The sequence below is a fragment of the Lissotriton vulgaris genome, chromosome 7 (genome assembly GCF_964263255.1).
Source record: "Lissotriton vulgaris chromosome 7, aLisVul1.2, whole genome shotgun sequence".
NCBI lineage: Eukaryota > Metazoa > Chordata > Amphibia > Caudata > Salamandridae > Lissotriton > Lissotriton vulgaris.
Window position 1 is genome coordinate 1,720,960,842 of NC_141695.1, and position 17,035 is coordinate 1,720,977,876.

General features: G+C 42.8%; 1 protein-coding gene across 1 annotated transcript in view; it reads right to left on the reverse strand.

Moving 5' to 3' along the window:
* Positions 1 to 10,208: 10,208 nt before the first annotated feature.
* The window catches only part of LRRC23 (leucine rich repeat containing 23), a 40,155-nt gene continuing 33,328 nt past the window's right edge, over positions 10,209 to 17,035 (reverse strand). The window contains exons 6-8 of the mRNA XM_086932921.1: positions 12,549 to 12,685; positions 10,864 to 11,107; positions 10,209 to 10,680 (exon numbers count right to left, since the gene is read on the reverse strand). Of these exons, the coding sequence (XP_086789047.1) occupies positions 10,663 to 10,680; positions 10,864 to 11,107; positions 12,549 to 12,685 (399 nt within the window). The 3' untranslated portion in view covers positions 10,209 to 10,662. The remainder of the gene's footprint in view (positions 10,681 to 10,863; positions 11,108 to 12,548; positions 12,686 to 17,035) is intronic.

Genomic DNA, 17,035 nt, shown 5'->3' on the forward strand with positions numbered 1-17,035 from the left:
CTTCCTGTGGGCAGCCATTTTTGCCTCCCACGAAGCTCGGGTCCTGCAAGGAGACAACGCCGGACAGGTTAGTGGCTCATTAGGATTTATTTTTGGCCTTTTGTCTTTTGGGGTGGCATAGACTGGTTCACCTATGTTTCTGGGATATGAGACCAGGCTTGGTCTGTCAAACTTTTGCTAGCCCAGATCTAAACCTGCTACAGTTTAGCTCCATCCTATTGAGGACACTCATATTTAGAGGAAAGCTTTTTACATTAAGTGATGGATCTTGGGAACCTGGGACTTTTATGGGCTCTGTGACTTATTCCACCCTTAGGATTTTTTGTGGCTCTGTGAAGCTTGACTGGTATAGGGGCTATATTATGTATTGGAGGGAGAGATAGAGTAGTACTGTCCACCCTTCCGTTCATTACCCCTTCCTTGCCTTCACAGAGCGGGGCCTCCTTCTTCCTGAGCTGGGTTCCAGGAGAGGTGAGGTACACTCCCTGTACTATTCAGGTGAGTAACATTAGTAAAATAAATTGGCTTACTTAGTAGAAGCCAGTGCCAGGTCTTTCCTGTTTTGATAGGACTTACTACAATTTATTTCTTGTTTCTTGTTAACAGATGTAAGAGACACCGTTTGGTACAGAGGAACACAATTGTGGACTATTTATGTATATCCTTTACAGATTGTCGTTACGTTCACTTTATGTATGCAGTAGCTAATGCTTAGAACTCTGGCCCTGAAGAAAGCCATGGGATCTTGTCCCTACTGGCTGAAACATGTTGGCCTTGTAAATGCAGTTATATGTTTAGACTGCTTCCTCTGCATTGTTCTTGTTTGTTTGAGGGAAAGGACAAATTACATTAGAGTTTTTCGCCTATTGATCCTTTTACCCCTTGTTTTTAACTTACACATCTTTTGATTTTTGCACTGCACTCGATCCCATCTTTATCATTTGTTCATGGGTACCTTAGCGATTGATGGTGCGACCCAATTGAGTAAGGGCGATGGATGGGTCTCATTGATCAAGAGACATACCACCCCATTTTTGGATGACCAAATGAGAACACTTGATCTACATACCTATTTGATGGGAATCCAACACATCTCTGTACGGGTCTTACCAACAATCTCAGTAGGTCCTTCGACAGGTTTGTCCTGGCACACATTCTGATATAGAGACTTATATAGCTCTATTAGCGCCTAACTCACTTATGTAGGAGTTTTGCAGCAGCTCGGAGTACTTGAAGCTCCGTTATAGACCCCCGGTTCTTTTGGTTGTTAGGATTATAGTTAGGGGGATACGAACTGGGCAGGTCTTTAAATTTCCCTCAGACCCTTCAATTGTTTGTGTTTTACTGTTTAGAGCAGCTGCCAGCTGCGGGTCTTTCTCTTAGACTACACTTTATGGAGGTAGTTCTTTCGCTAGGGACACTGTGTGCTCTAGTCTGCACCACTGAATCTTCTGGGGAGGTATTAGGTTCAGTTTCCTTTGAGTCTAGGGTCACCCACCTTCACTTTGGTCCTTTAGGGCTCTCTACAGATGTACCCTTGGCACACTGTTTGCCTATATGTGAGTTTGAACTAACAAGCAACATCATTATTCTGACATGGCAGGCACAGCACGAAATTGTACTGTTTTGACAGCCCTCTACCACTTCAGTCTTTGAAGTGAGGGGCGGATGATTCATCCCCCTCCTCTTCCTCCCCCCTTCCCACCATTGGCTACCTTTCTGTGGGTTCATTTGGGGATCAATATCAGAGACCACTTTGATGGATCTTTATAAATAGACATCAGCTCGGTCGACTATTTCGCGCTTGCAAACACTTGCGCTATGGTTAAATAAAGCACCTTTATTTTTGACCTAATTTAAACTACAAAGATGGCCGTAATGATGTCATCTTGTAGTTCTTGGGTGAACTACAACACAGTGGATTGTGACATCACTCTGTAGTTCAATCGAATCCCGCGAGAGTACGTGATACTCCGCCCCTATCTCCTTTATAAGCTTCCTGTGGGCAGCCATTTTTGCCTCCCACGAAGCTCGGGTCATGCAAGGAGACAACGCCGGACAGGTTAGTGGCTCATTAGGATTTATTTTTGGCCTTTTGTCTTTTGGGGTGGCATAGACTGGTTCACCTATGTTTCTGGGATATGAGACCAGGCTTGGTCTGTCAAACTTTTGCTAGCCCAGATCTAAACCTGCTACAGTTTAGCTCCATCCTATTGAGGACACTCATATTTAGAGGAAAGCTTTTTACATTAAGTGATGGATCTTGGGAACCTGGGACTTTTATGGGCTCTGTGACTTATTCCACCCTTAGGATTTTTTGTGGCTCTGTGAAGCTTGACTGTTATAGGGGCTATATTATGCATTGGAGGGAGAGATAGAGTAGTACTGTCCACCCTTCCGTTCATTACCCCTTCCTTGCCTTCACAGAGCGGGGCCTCCTTTTTCCTGAGCTGGGTTCCAGGAAAGGTGAGGTACACTCCCTGTACTATTCAGGTGAGTAACATTAGTAAAATAAATTGGCTTACTTAGTAGAAGCCAGTGCCAGGTCTTTCCTGTTTTGATAGGACTTACTACAATTTATTTCTTGTTTCTTGTTAACAGATGTAAGAGACACCGTTTGGTACAGAGGAACACAATTTTGGACTATTTATGTATATCCTTTACAGATTGTCGTTACGTTCACTTTATGTATGCAGTAGCTAATGCTTAGAACTCTGGCCCTGAAGAAAGCCATGGGATCTTGTCCCTACTGGCTGAAACATGTTGGCCTTGTAAATGCAGTTATATGTTTAGACTGCTTCCTCTGCATTGTTCTTGTTTGTTTGAGGGAAAGGACAAATTACATTAGAGTTTTTCGCCTATTGATCCTTTTACCCCTTGTTTTTAACTCACACATCTTTTGATTTTTGCACTGCACTCGATCCCATCTTTATCATTTGTTCATGGGTACCTTAGCGATTGATGGTGCGACCCAATTGAGTAAGGGCGATGGATGGGTCTCATTGATCAAGAGACATACCACCCCATTTTTGGATGACCAAATGAGAACACTTGATCTACATACCTATTTGATGGGAATCCAACACATCTCTGTACGGGTCTTACCAACAATCTCAGTAGGTCCTTCGACAGGTTTGTCCTGGCACACATTCTGATATAGAGACTTATATAGCTCTATTAGCGCCTAACTCACTTATGTAGGAGTTTTGCAGCAGCTCGGAGTACTTGAAGCTCCGTTATAGACCCCCGGTTCTTTTTGTTGTTAGGATTATAGTTAGGGGGATACGAACTGGGCAGGTCTTTAAATTTCCCTCAGACCCTTCTTCAATTGTTTGTGTTTTACTGTTTAGAGCAGCTGCCAGCTGCGGGTCTTTCTCTTAGACTACACTTTATGGAGGTAGTTCTTTCGCTAGGGACACTGTGTGCTCTAGTCTGCACCACTGAATCTTCTGGGGAGGTATTAGGTTCAGTTTCCTTTGAGTCTAGGGTCACCCACCTTCACTTTGGTCCTTTAGGGCTCTCTACAGATGTACCCTTGGCACACTGTTTGCCTATATGTGAGTTTGAACTAACAAGCAACATCATTATTCTGACATGGCAGGCACAGCACGAAATTGTACTGTTTTGACAGCCCTCTACCACTTCAGTCTTTGAAGTGAGGGGCGGATGATTCATCCCCCTCCTCTTCCTCCCCCCTTCCCACCATTGGCTACCTTTCTGTGGGTTCATTTGGGGATCAATATCAGAGACCACTTTGATGGATCTTTATAAATAGACATCAGCTCGGTCGACTATTTCGCGCTTGCAAACACTTGCGCTATGGTTAAATAAAGCACCTTTATTTTTGACCTAATTTAAACTACAAAGATGGCCGTAATGATGTCATCTTGTAGTTCTTGGGTGAACTACAACACAGTGGATTGTGACATCACTCTGTAGTTCAATCGAATCCCGCGAGAGTACGTGATACTCCGCCCCTATCTCCTTTATAAGCTTCCTGTGGGCAGCCATTTTTGCCTCCCACGAAGCTCGGGTCCTGCAAGGAGACAACGCCGGACAGGTTAGTGGCTCATTAGGATTTATTTTTGGCCTTTTGTCTTTTGGGGTGGCATAGACTGGTTCACCTATGTTTCTGGGATATGAGACCAGGCTTGGTCTGTCAAACTTTTGCTAGCCCAGATCTAAACCTGCTACAGTTTAGCTCCATCCTATTGAGGACACTCATATTTAGAGGAAAGCTTTTTACATTAAGTGATGGATCTTGGGAACCTGGGACTTTTATGGGCTCTGTGACTTATTCCACCCTTAGGATTTTTTGTGGCTCTGTGAAGCTTGACTGGTATAGGGGCTATATTATGTATTGGAGGGAGAGATAGAGTAGTACTGTTCACCCTTCCGTTCATTACCCCTTCCTTGCCTTCACAGAGCGGGGCCTCCTTCTTCCTGAGCTGGGTTCCAGGAGAGGTGAGGTACACTCCCTGTACTATTCAGGTGAGTAACATTAGTAAAATAAATTGGCTTACTTAGTAGAAGCCAGTGCCAGGTCTTTCCTGTTTTGATAGGACTTACTACAATTTATTTCTTGTTTCTTGTTAACAGATGTAAGAGACACCGTTTGGTACAGAGGAACACAATTGTGGACTATTTATGTATATCCTTTACAGATTGTCGTTACGTTCACTTTATGTATGCAGTAGCTAATGCTTAGAACTCTGGCCCTGAAGAAAGCCATGGGATCTTGTCCCTACTGGCTGAAACATGTTGGCCTTGTAAATGCAGTTATATGTTTAGACTGCTTCCTCTGCATTGTTCTTGTTTGTTTGAGGGAAAGGACAAATTACATTAGAGTTTTTCGCCTATTGATCCTTTTACCCCTTGTTTTTAACTTACACATCTTTTGATTTTTGCACTGCACTCGATCCCATCTTTATCATTTGTTCATGGGTACCTTAGCGATTGATGGTGCGACCCAATTGAGTAAGGGCGATGGATGGGTCTCATTGATCAAGAGACATACCACCCCATTTTTGGATGACCAAATGAGAACACTTGATCTACATACCTATTTGATGGGAATCCAACACATCTCTGTACGGGTCTTACCAACAATCTCAGTAGGTCCTTCGACAGGTTTGTCCTGGCACACATTCTGATATAGAGACTTATATAGCTCTATTAGCGCCTAACTCACTTATGTAGGAGTTTTGCAGCAGCTCGGAGTACTTGAAGCTCCGTTATAGACCCCCGGTTCTTTTTGTTGTTAGGATTATAGTTAGGGGGATACGAACTGGGCAGGTCTTTAAATTTCCCTCAGACCCTTCAATTGTTTGTGTTTTACTGTTTAGAGCAGCTGCCAGCTGCGGGTCTTTCTCTTAGACTACACTTTATGGAGGTAGTTCTTTCGCTAGGGACACTGTGTGCTCTAGTCTGCACCACTGAATCTTCTGGGGAGGTATTAGGTTCAGTTTCCTTTGAGTCTAGGGTCACCCACCTTCACTTTGGTCCTTTAGGGCTCTCTACAGATGTACCCTTGGCACACTGTTTGCCTATATGTGAGTTTGAACTAACAAGCAACATCATTATTCTGACATGGCAGGCACAGCACGAAATTGTACTGTTTTGACAGCCCTCTACCACTTCAGTCTTTGAAGTGAGGGGCGGATGATTCATCCCCCTCCTCTTCCTCCCCCCTTCCCACCATTGGCTACCTTTCTGTGGGTTCATTTGGGGATCAATATCAGAGACCACTTTGATGGATCTTTATAAATAGACATCAGCTCGGTCGACTATTTCGCGCTTGCAAACACTTGCGCTATGGTTAAATAAAGCACCTTTATTTTTGACCTAATTTAAACTACAAAGATGGCCGTAATGATGTCATCTTGTAGTTCTTGGGTGAACTACAACACAGTGGATTGTGACATCACTCTGTAGTTCAATCGAATCCCGCGAGAGTACGTGATACTCCGCCCCTATCTCCTTTATAAGCTTCCTGTGGGCAGCCATTTTTGCCTCCCACGAAGCTCGGGTCATGCAAGGAGACAACGCCGGACAGGTTAGTGGCTCATTAGGATTTATTTTTGGCCTTTTGTCTTTTGGGGTGGCATAGACTGGTTCACCTATGTTTCTGGGATATGAGACCAGGCTTGGTCTGTCAAACTTTTGCTAGCCCAGATCTAAACCTGCTACAGTTTAGCTCCATCCTATTGAGGACACTCATATTTAGAGGAAAGCTTTTTACATTAAGTGATGGATCTTGGGAACCTGGGACTTTTATGGGCTCTGTGACTTATTCCACCCTTAGGATTTTTTGTGGCTCTGTGAAGCTTGACTGTTATAGGGGCTATATTATGCATTGGAGGGAGAGATAGAGTAGTACTGTCCACCCTTCCGTTCATTACCCCTTCCTTGCCTTCACAGAGCGGGGCCTCCTTTTTCCTGAGCTGGGTTCCAGGAAAGGTGAGGTACACTCCCTGTACTATTCAGGTGAGTAACATTAGTAAAATAAATTGGCTTACTTAGTAGAAGCCAGTGCCAGGTCTTTCCTGTTTTGATAGGACTTACTACAATTTATTTCTTGTTTCTTGTTAACAGATGTAAGAGACACCGTTTGGTACAGAGGAACACAATTTTGGACTATTTATGTATATCCTTTACAGATTGTCGTTACGTTCACTTTATGTATGCAGTAGCTAATGCTTAGAACTCTGGCCCTGAAGAAAGCCATGGGATCTTGTCCCTACTGGCTGAAACATGTTGGCCTTGTAAATGCAGTTATATGTTTAGACTGCTTCCTCTGCATTGTTCTTGTTTGTTTGAGGGAAAGGACAAATTACATTAGAGTTTTTCGCCTATTGATCCTTTTACCCCTTGTTTTTAACTTACACATCTTTTGATTTTTGCACTGCACTCGATCCCATCTTTATCATTTGTTCATGGGTACCTTAGCGATTGATGGTGCGACCCAATTGAGTAAGGGCGATGGATAGGTCTCATTGATCAAGAGACATACCACCCCATTTTTGGATGACCAAATGAGAACACTTGATCTACATACCTATTTGATGGGAATCCAACACATCTCTGTACGGGTCTTACCAACAATCTCAGTAGGTCCTTCGACAGGTTTGTCCTGGCACACATTCTGATATAGAGACTTATATAGCTCTATTAGCGCCTAACTCACTTATGTAGGAGTTTTGCAGCAGCTCGGAGTACTTGAAGCTCCGTTATAGACCCCCGGTTCTTTTTGTTGTTAGGATTATAGTTAGGGGGATACGAACTGGGCAGGTCTTTAAATTTCCCTCAGACCCTTCTTCAATTGTTTGTGTTTTACTGTTTAGAGCAGCTGCCAGCTGCGGGTCTTTCTCTTAGACTACACTTTATGGAGGTAGTTCTTTCGCTAGGGACACTGTGTGCTCTAGTCTGCACCACTGAATCTTCTGGGGAGGTATTAGGTTCAGTTTCCTTTGAGTCTAGGGTCACCCACCTTCACTTTGGTCCTTTAGGGCTCTCTACAGATGTACCCTTGGCACACTGTTTGCCTATATGTGAGTTTGAACTAACAAGCAACATCATTATTCTGACATGGCAGGCACAGCACGAAATTGTACTGTTTTGACAGCCCTCTACCACTTCAGTCTTTGAAGTGAGGGGCGGATGATTCATCCCCCTCCTCTTCCTCCCCCCTTCCCACCATTGGCTACCTTTCTGTGGGTTCATTTGGGGATCAATATCAGAGACCACTTTGATGGATCTTTATAAATAGACATCAGCTCGGTCGACTATTTCGCGCTTGCAAACACTTGCGCTATGGTTAAATAAAGCACCTTTATTTTTGACCTAATTTAAACTACAAAGATGGCCGTAATGATGTCATCTTGTAGTTCTTGGGTGAACTACAACACAGTGGATTGTGACATCACTCTGTAGTTCAATCGAATCCCGCGAGAGTACGTGATACTCCGCCCCTATCTCCTTTATAAGCTTCCTGTGGGCAGCCATTTTTGCCTCCCACGAAGCTCGGGTCATGCAAGGAGACAACGCCGGACAGGTTAGTGGCTCATTAGGATTTATTTTTGGCCTTTTGTCTTTTGGGGTGGCATAGACTGGTTCACCTATGTTTCTGGGATATGAGACCAGGCTTGGTCTGTCAAACTTTTGCTAGCCCAGATCTAAACCTGCTACAGTTTAGCTCCATCCTATTGAGGACACTCATATTTAGAGGAAAGCTTTTTACATTAAGTGATGGATCTTGGGAACCTGGGACTTTTATGGGCTCTGTGACTTATTCCACCCTTAGGATTTTTTGTGGCTCTGTGAAGCTTGACTGGTATAGGGGCTATATTATGTATTGGAGGGAGAGATAGAGTAGTACTGTCCACCCTTCCGTTCATTACCCCTTCCTTGCCTTCACAGAGCGGGGCCTCCTTCTTCCTGAGCTGGGTTCCAGGAGAGGTGAGGTACACTCCCTGTACTATTCAGGTGAGTAACATTAGTAAAATAAATTGGCTTACTTAGTAGAAGCCAGTGCCAGGTCTTTCCTGTTTTGATAGGACTTACTACAATTTATTTCTTGTTTCTTGTTAACAGATGTAAGAGACACCGTTTGGTACAGAGGAACACAATTGTGGACTATTTATGTATATCCTTTACAGATTGTCGTTACGTTCACTTTATGTATGCAGTAGCTAATGCTTAGAACTCTGGCCCTGAAGAAAGCCATGGGATCTTGTCCCTACTGGCTGAAACATGTTGGCCTTGTAAATGCAGTTATATGTTTAGACTGCTTCCTCTGCATTGTTCTTGTTTGTTTGAGGGAAAGGACAAATTACATTAGAGTTTTTCGCCTATTGATCCTTTTACCCCTTGTTTTTAACTTACACATCTTTTGATTTTTGCACTGCACTCGATCCCATCTTTATCATTTGTTCATGGGTACCTTAGCGATTGATGGTGCGACCCAATTGAGTAAGGGCGATGGATGGGTCTCATTGATCAAGAGACATACCACCCCATTTTTGGATGACCAAATGAGAACACTTGATCTACATACCTATTTGATGGGAATCCAACACATCTCTGTACGGGTCTTACCAACAATCTCAGTAGGTCCTTCGACAGGTTTGTCCTGGCACACATTCTGATATAGAGACTTATATAGCTCTATTAGCGCCTAACTCACTTATGTAGGAGTTTTGCAGCAGCTCGGAGTACTTGAAGCTCCGTTATAGACCCCCGGTTCTTTTTGTTAGGTAAGGAGTGAGGCACCATGTGGAGTATGGGTGGCCCCTGTGCATTGCAAGAGTTGCGTCGCGCTTGTGACGCGACTCCAGCAATGCGCCACCCATACGCTACAAGATGCGTCACGCATCTTCCCTTCCTTGCACCATGATGCACCGCATTGTAAATGCGGCGCATCTGTGGTGGTGGAAGGAGGGGATTGCATGACGCATCTGTTCTGGCGCATCTCTGCTGATTTGCAGAGATGCGCCAGAACATGTAAATATGCCCCTCAGTATATCCATTTTTCAGCCTTCTGATATCTTCACCTACTTAGGCCTTCAGCCTCACTGCTCTTATTCAGGTCCCACTACCAACTTTTCATTATACCTACGTCTGCGCGCGAGAAACTTGAATTGCTCTTGCCAATCTATTACCTGTCTGTGTCATTGCGCGCGAGGACTATTTTCAGTGTGCCTTTGAGTGCCCCGCCTGGTGTACTGCTCACATTACTGGTAGATACATATATGAATTCATTATTCTTCAGTCCAACCAACGTGCCCTTTTCGCAGCCATTGCGTTGAAATGATTCGTAGCTTCCAAGGTTTGAGTTAGCTTATGTGTGAGATTTCCTTGTTTTGAGTGTTCTTGTGTGTAACACTTCACTGCGAGTAGAACAAAGCATTTAACTGCATGTAACTAGTTATTTCTCTGCAGTTACTCGTGTTTAATTTGTTTTTTTCCTTGTTTTAAAAATGTGTTTTTTGTAGAACACAGTGGTATGTTCGGGTAATGACCCAATTGAATATTTTTGTGGTTTAGGAAGTCGTTGTTAAGAATGTAGTGGTTTGGCTTTGCTCGTGGTTTAGCATTTGTGGTTTAAGAATTTGTGGTTTAAGTAGTGGTTGTTTAATCATATATCCATAAAAAGCATATCTTTGAAAACTTGTTTTTAAAGGTCAAAAGTAAAACACTCAGAGATAAGCTCAATAAAAACAAGACTTTATAAACTTGGTTTGAAAGGCAGAGAGTGAAACACCCAGGGATATGTCAATAAAAAGCCTCTCTTTATAAAGTTAGATCTCACAGGCTTGCAGTTGGTATAGACATTCCTCTCCAAGTGCAGACATGTATAATAGGTGCATAAGACACGATGAAGTGAGATGACAAAGAATTTCTCAGACTGCCGAAGAGAAGCTCCTCATTCCTTGGTTTTGAGAGTCCCAGATCCCTCTGGCAAAGGCTCCTACATGTGCTGGATGAATCCTTGCTTTATTTTTGGGTGGAAGGTCCAGCAACCAGATCTACTGCCATATTCCAACTTTCGGGCCATAGTTGGACTATGCAACTGTGCAAATAGTCACGACCCCAAGGGAAATGGCTGATTCAATACTGAAGCCTTCTGATCTCATCAGGAGTCATGTCTCTCATGGGAACAAATCATTCCCCTTCGGGTTCCTGTGGAGAAAAAAAAGATATAGTACTTCTGGAACATGTCAATAATGCCATTATGTCTTGATTTCTTGCCTCCCAGTGCCACCATCATGCAGTTGGTAGGTGTCCCCTCTCCAAGCTAGCATGTCCTTTTTTGCTACAGTTCATCCTCCCTGCTCAGGGCCATCTTCCTCAATGTCTGCTCACCTGTAAGTCTTCTGCAGCCAAGGCAGCTTCTTCCAGGCGAGCCTTGCGTGTCTCCTCAGCTTCCAGCTTCTCCTCCGCTTCGAAGAATTCCTTGTCTAGCCGCTCCAACTGTGGTAGCGCGATAAGGGCCTCGGAGCGGTAGTCGTCTTCATCAGCACAGGGGTTCTCCAGCAACAAGAGGGCTCTTAGCATGGGCAGGCACTGCAACTTCGCCAGCTCTTTCACGTCTGCAATCAGATTTCCCCTGTGAAGAGACAGAGCCACAAGATGGTACCTGTTATGCAAACCAGCATGTTTCAACCCTCCACATTAGGATTACAGTAACATTGGCTGGAGTCAATATCAAGCACCAACGTTCTTCCCTCGGTCAATAAAGGGTGAAAAAATGTAAGAGATGAAAATGGAGGAAATGTACTAAAAAAAAATGGCAGGCTGATTTTTCTTTCACTAATAAGAAGTTACCCATAACATATTTTCTGATGAGGGGCCAGAGTGCAGTAAAATAAATTCACTGTTCAGTGTTCAACTTCAGCCATTGTTTTTTGTATGTATCATCTGTGGATTGCATTTGGCAGAGCTAAGGGAGCAGGACCTTGCCTCAAGAAGGTTTGCCTTCAGAGGACCCCAATAGATTATTCAATCAGGACCCCTCTGAAATGATATATGGATGCTACTTTGTAGGCCATCCCTGGGATGGTCTTCGAAGTTCAAATCAAACGATGGTTAACTTTCGCTGATGTACTTATGTTAGAAGAAGTAAGCAGGTGGCAGTGAGCCTTCCTTGATTTGCATTGGGGAACACCTCTTGTAATTCGTACCACCCTCCCCCATGAGTGCCCTGGCAGGCCAAGTCTACCAGTGCAGGTGTTATTCTACAGGGGGTCTTACAATAACCCGTTTCTGTAATGTGTGGCAGCCACACACAATTAGTCAGTGCACTTAGAACACATTAGCTATTATGATATCAAGAATGCTTTACAGAAATACTGAAGGGAAGAGTTTTCAATGTCTGAAAGTTTATGGTAGTGATTATCTATGTGTGTTGGAAGCCTGTGGATAGTTGGATATCTATAGTAACTCGCACAAATAGCATCGGATTACGGCAAGATCTGCCTTGATGGCAGTTTATACTACTGTGTGCACTGTCGTCTATCTATGACATCATTTGACCAGGGTCAGTTTATGGCATGGTCTCTTTTCGTGGCGGATTATACCACTGTGTGTAATAAGGTCCATTGAAAGATGCACCCAAGGTCAGCTTATTGCGCTGTTTCATAGTCCTCATCTCATTGTCTGTGTGACAGACCAAGAGTCTGTCTATTTCACCATGAATCCAGTGTCAGTTCATAGCATCGTCTGTACCACTGCACATACAGATATATATCTGTAGCATCATAAGTCCAAGGCCAGTTTACGGCACAGCCTCTCTTCATCCCAGTTGAAACCACTGTGTGCAATGGTGTCCATCAGTGACATTATCTGTCCAGGTTCAGGTTACAGCACTGTGTTACTGGCAGTTTATTTCACTCTGTCTTGGTGTTAATCCACGTCATCATCAGGCCTATGTTAGCTTATGGCACAGTCAGTATCCGTGCCGTTTATACCACTGTGCGACTGTGTCTATCAATAACACCATCTTCACGAGTCATGGTGGCGTTCACCCCTTCCTCGCACCGGACATTTACCTGAGATTCACATACTGCAGTGCCCTCATGTGCTCAGAGAAGCCATCGAGGGCCTCCAGCTGATTGTCTCGCAGGTGAAGTGTTGTCAGGTTGACCAGCACCTCCAAACCTTCCAGGCGACGCAGAGTGTTCTGAGCCTGCAGATATGTAAATAGAGAGATTTACATGTCAGCATCCAGGATACAAACTCACCTCATTGCTGTCATGCTCACACCCTCTCCTGTATCTCAGTCCAGTGTCCACCCTTCACTTTCCCCCTATTACTTTGCTTGGCTTTTACTTCCCTGTCATTATTTTATCAGCACTTTTTCTATATTAAGGAGTTTTACCAAAACCCCACCCAAAGCATCAGAAAAATTCTTTTGAGGTAGATATAACGTGGCCTTAGGGTTAAAACACTGATTTATTTGTACATACTTTATATTGTTATATTTGGTTTAAAAGTTTTGGTTAAGATATTATTACTGTAAATAATTGGAAAATAATATCAGCATCGCTTCTGTATTATGGAGCTATCCCAACACCTCATCCAAAGCATCAGAAAAATGTTTCAAGGTAGGTATAATTTAGCAAAAGAGTTAAAAGCCACAGAGTTATTTAAACATAATTTATATCACTAAACTTTGGTACAATTTGGTATAATTTTGTGGTTAGGGTTAGAATTACTGTAAATAATTGAAACATAATTTAAGAAAAATATTAATAAACAGTCAAGTAAGTGTTAGGTGTCCACTACTTATTTAAAACAATATGATTTACATTTGGGGTTACAGGTAAACAAATGGAATAAACTAAATGTATTTATTAAAATATAAATATAGGGGTAGAATTAGGGTTAGAAAAAGGTTTATAAGTATTTTATTTTATTTAGGGTAGTGTAAAACTTAATTTAATATAGAATATGTTAATCGGACGTTATTCCAATTATCTACACTGATTTAGTTATAGACCTAGGTTAGCATTAGGACTACAATACAGTCACTGATTATTTTAATTGATCTAAAAAAATTGGTTAAAGGTAGTATTACTTTATTGCGATTGACTTCTATAAAAGAGGATATGAGGAAAAAGTGGCGCACATACTGAAACTACTAGGTATGACACAACCATCGTCCCAAAGAAGAAGGAAAAGAAAGAAAACACACACCGCCAAGTATTCTATAGTCTGGAAAAGCATTACAAATGTTTTTCAAATATTAGGCTCTAATTAAGTTATGACAAAATAGAACGTAAGCAATTTATTGAAAAAAATGTTTTTACAAGCAGGAGAAACATTTGATAAAAGCAGAAAGTTGATCTCTGATAAAAACAGAATTTCTCTTTTTTTGGTTCTGGTGCCTCCCCCTCCCGTAAACCTTTGGAGGCGTGGAGATCTCCACCCTCCCCCGACTCCTAAGGCCTTCTCCAGAAATGTGGGTATAATCTTTGACTCAGCCCTTTCCTTATCTGCTCAAAGTAAGCAGAGTTCATCAGCTAGCTTCTGCAAACCGAAAGCCCCAAGGAAGCTGTTGCACCTGGTATCTGAGGATACAAGAAAACCAGTGGCTCATACAATGGTAAACTCCCACCTTTACTACGCTAACAGTTTTTATTTGGGCCTTCCTGCTTTTCTATTCCAAAAGCCTCCATTTCATTCAAAATGCAGCAGCTAGACTTATTCGGCGAGTTCCTTTTCGACAGTCCATCACTCCCCATTTGAAGCTGCCAGGTATCAGGAACATTAAATGTAAAACCCTTACGCTAGAGTTCTGAGCGTTTGCAGAGGAAGGTTCATCCTATCTAAGAGACAAACTACAGGGCTTATTTACAAGCCTCTTGCGCTACTTTTGCGTCATTTTTAACATGGGAAAAGTGACGTACGAGTGGCGCAAGGGGCTTGTAAATAAGCACGTTCGTCTGTATAAGCAACACAGATCGCTCAGGTCAAACAATCTATGTCTGATGCAGGTCCTAAAATTTTCTAAAGTTAGACAAGTAGCCCCTCCTTCTTGGTCTTAACTGACAAACTGTGGAATGCTCTGCCTGTCACTCTCCGCAGGCACCCTCAGTCTCTGTCTTTAACCCCTTGTGTGCTCATGACGAGCTCAGCTCGCCATGAGTCACAGTGGAGCTGTGCTCATGACGAGCTGAGCTCGTCATAACGGCCGCGGCCCGCCCACGCGCACCTGTGCGGGAGAATTCATCAGTGGGAGGGTCTATGACGAGCTCAGCTCGTCATGAGCACAGCTCCACTGTGAGTCATACCGAGCTGAGCTCGTCATGAGCACAGCGGTGCCGCGGACATCCCCCCCTTTCCCCCCGGCACCATGGGGGAATTACCCCAGCAAGCCAAGGAGTTAAAAGAGAATTAGAAACTTTTGTGTTTGATATTGATTAGCTCATGTTGATAGATTCTGCTTGATATCAGTCTTCCTAAGCTTTGAGGGCCAGGATGCTTCTGATGAAGCAGCCGTGTGCTTTAGAAATGACTTTGGTTCATTGATTGATTGAAAAAAGAATAGAAAAACAAATGCAAATGTTCTGAGGAAAAGGACAAAATGGAACTTAGTCCTACTTGGATTGTTCAAACTGAAACAATATCATCAAATTAGGCATCCACATTAAAGAAAATGTATCACAATTAAGGGATATTATGTGTGATAGTATTATTACTCAATAAACTGTCCTTGTGGATTATACCAAAACCCATGGAATAAACACAAATCTGATAGCATATTGAGGAACATCACACAACCAGCTGCCAGAACCTTTAGGAGTTCAGTCACACTATTACTCAAGTTTACTTTCAGTTCAATGAATACATCATGCCCCTTCCATCTTGAGGCAATAGGGACAAACGATTCAGACAGTGCAAGACAGTTTGGATTAACAGACTTGACACTGTGGCACCTAAAGGCATTATTTAAATTGAGAGCTTTATGTGTTAGTTTTTTAAATCCCCATAAACCTGAATACGTATCAGATAATAGGAGCATTGTACTTTGAACATCAAATGGGGCATACAAAAACCTGACACAGAGAAGGATTGATTTACAAGCTGTCCTGGGGCTAAACTGTTAACATTTTAATGAAAGCAAAAACTGGAAGGAATACAACTCATTGGAAATAAAGGAAACAGGAATGGGTTGTGACATCTTTAAGATCCAGGTTGAAAGTGGAAACAAGACCTCCCAACATACATAAACAGTATGCGAGAAAAGAAAGGTAATGGAGACTTTTCAAGATGACAAGACATCTCAGAGCCACCTGAAAGTCAGTAAGAGATGATGTGGAATGTCTAGGGCTGCATGGGGGAGGAGGTCCCACCTTGGGACCTGAATCCTTAACTGTCATAATAATGTTTACAGGTGGGAAAAGAAAATCTGCTGTTCTCTCTACAGGAAGGAGGCAGAGTATTGGAGGCATCGTTTTCTTGAGTTGTGTCATGAAATGACAACAATGTGTTGAGCACTGAAATTCAGTACTGAGGTACCTGCATGTTTGTAAGTCAGCTATAATAGGCAATAATACAAAACTAAAAATAATTGCAAAAAGAAAGGGTACATTTAAAAGGGATGTGGACATCAAGATATAAAAGCACAACTGGAATTGAACTTTCCGAGTCCCAAGCTGGGGACGAAGGACCCTAGAGGGGGAGGTTCTTTCAGGGCTTGAGGCACACTCCCCTGATATATCAGGGTTGCTGTACAGAGTCAGACAGGGCCAGCTCTAGGGCGGTACGACCGGTCCCACCAGACTTCAGGTGGGGTTGTAAAGTATATTATGGTTTTAACAGCACATGTTGCTACGTTCTTTGCCTCCAGCCTCTTCCAGGCAACAATAAAAATGTCAAGTTAACTCAGGTGATTAATGTCCTTTGTGCAGAGAGAGAGATCGGAGGTTTGTCTACTGGAAGTTTTGACTCATCGTAATGTAACCCTCTGGTTAATATGCCTGCAGCGAAGAACGTGTACCATGCAGATCACAAACTGCATATGATGTAAATAGGTCAGTGGGTGACTGCCTTTGTCAGCGAGATCCTTTTGTTACTTGCAGTTTATAAGTACAAATCCTAATTATAGAGCAGTGAGCTATTAACTGTCATCAAAGAGCTGCATGCCAACTGCAAGGTATAGATTAGACCTTTTTGATTTTCCCCCAGGCTTTCATCATCCTAATGTATCAAAATGGGTTAATTTGGGTAGAAATCAACTCTTATTATTAAAGAGAACCTCCAACCACGGTGTCACATTTTAAATTCTAAGTTTGTGCTTCTCCAGGCCACGCACTTTTAAACTTTACTTCTTACCGGTATGGATGACGTGACTCCTACACTTTGTAGTCCACTGTCTTACATTTCCTATACGCTGATTAACATGCGTATGATTGATTGTTTCTGGGTAATCTGTGTGATGTAAAGTGCTCTGACACCTTATACCGGTATGAATTGCGCAATAAAACAAATTAAATGCATCTGGGGGAGAGTGGTTATGGAGACTTGAGGTGCA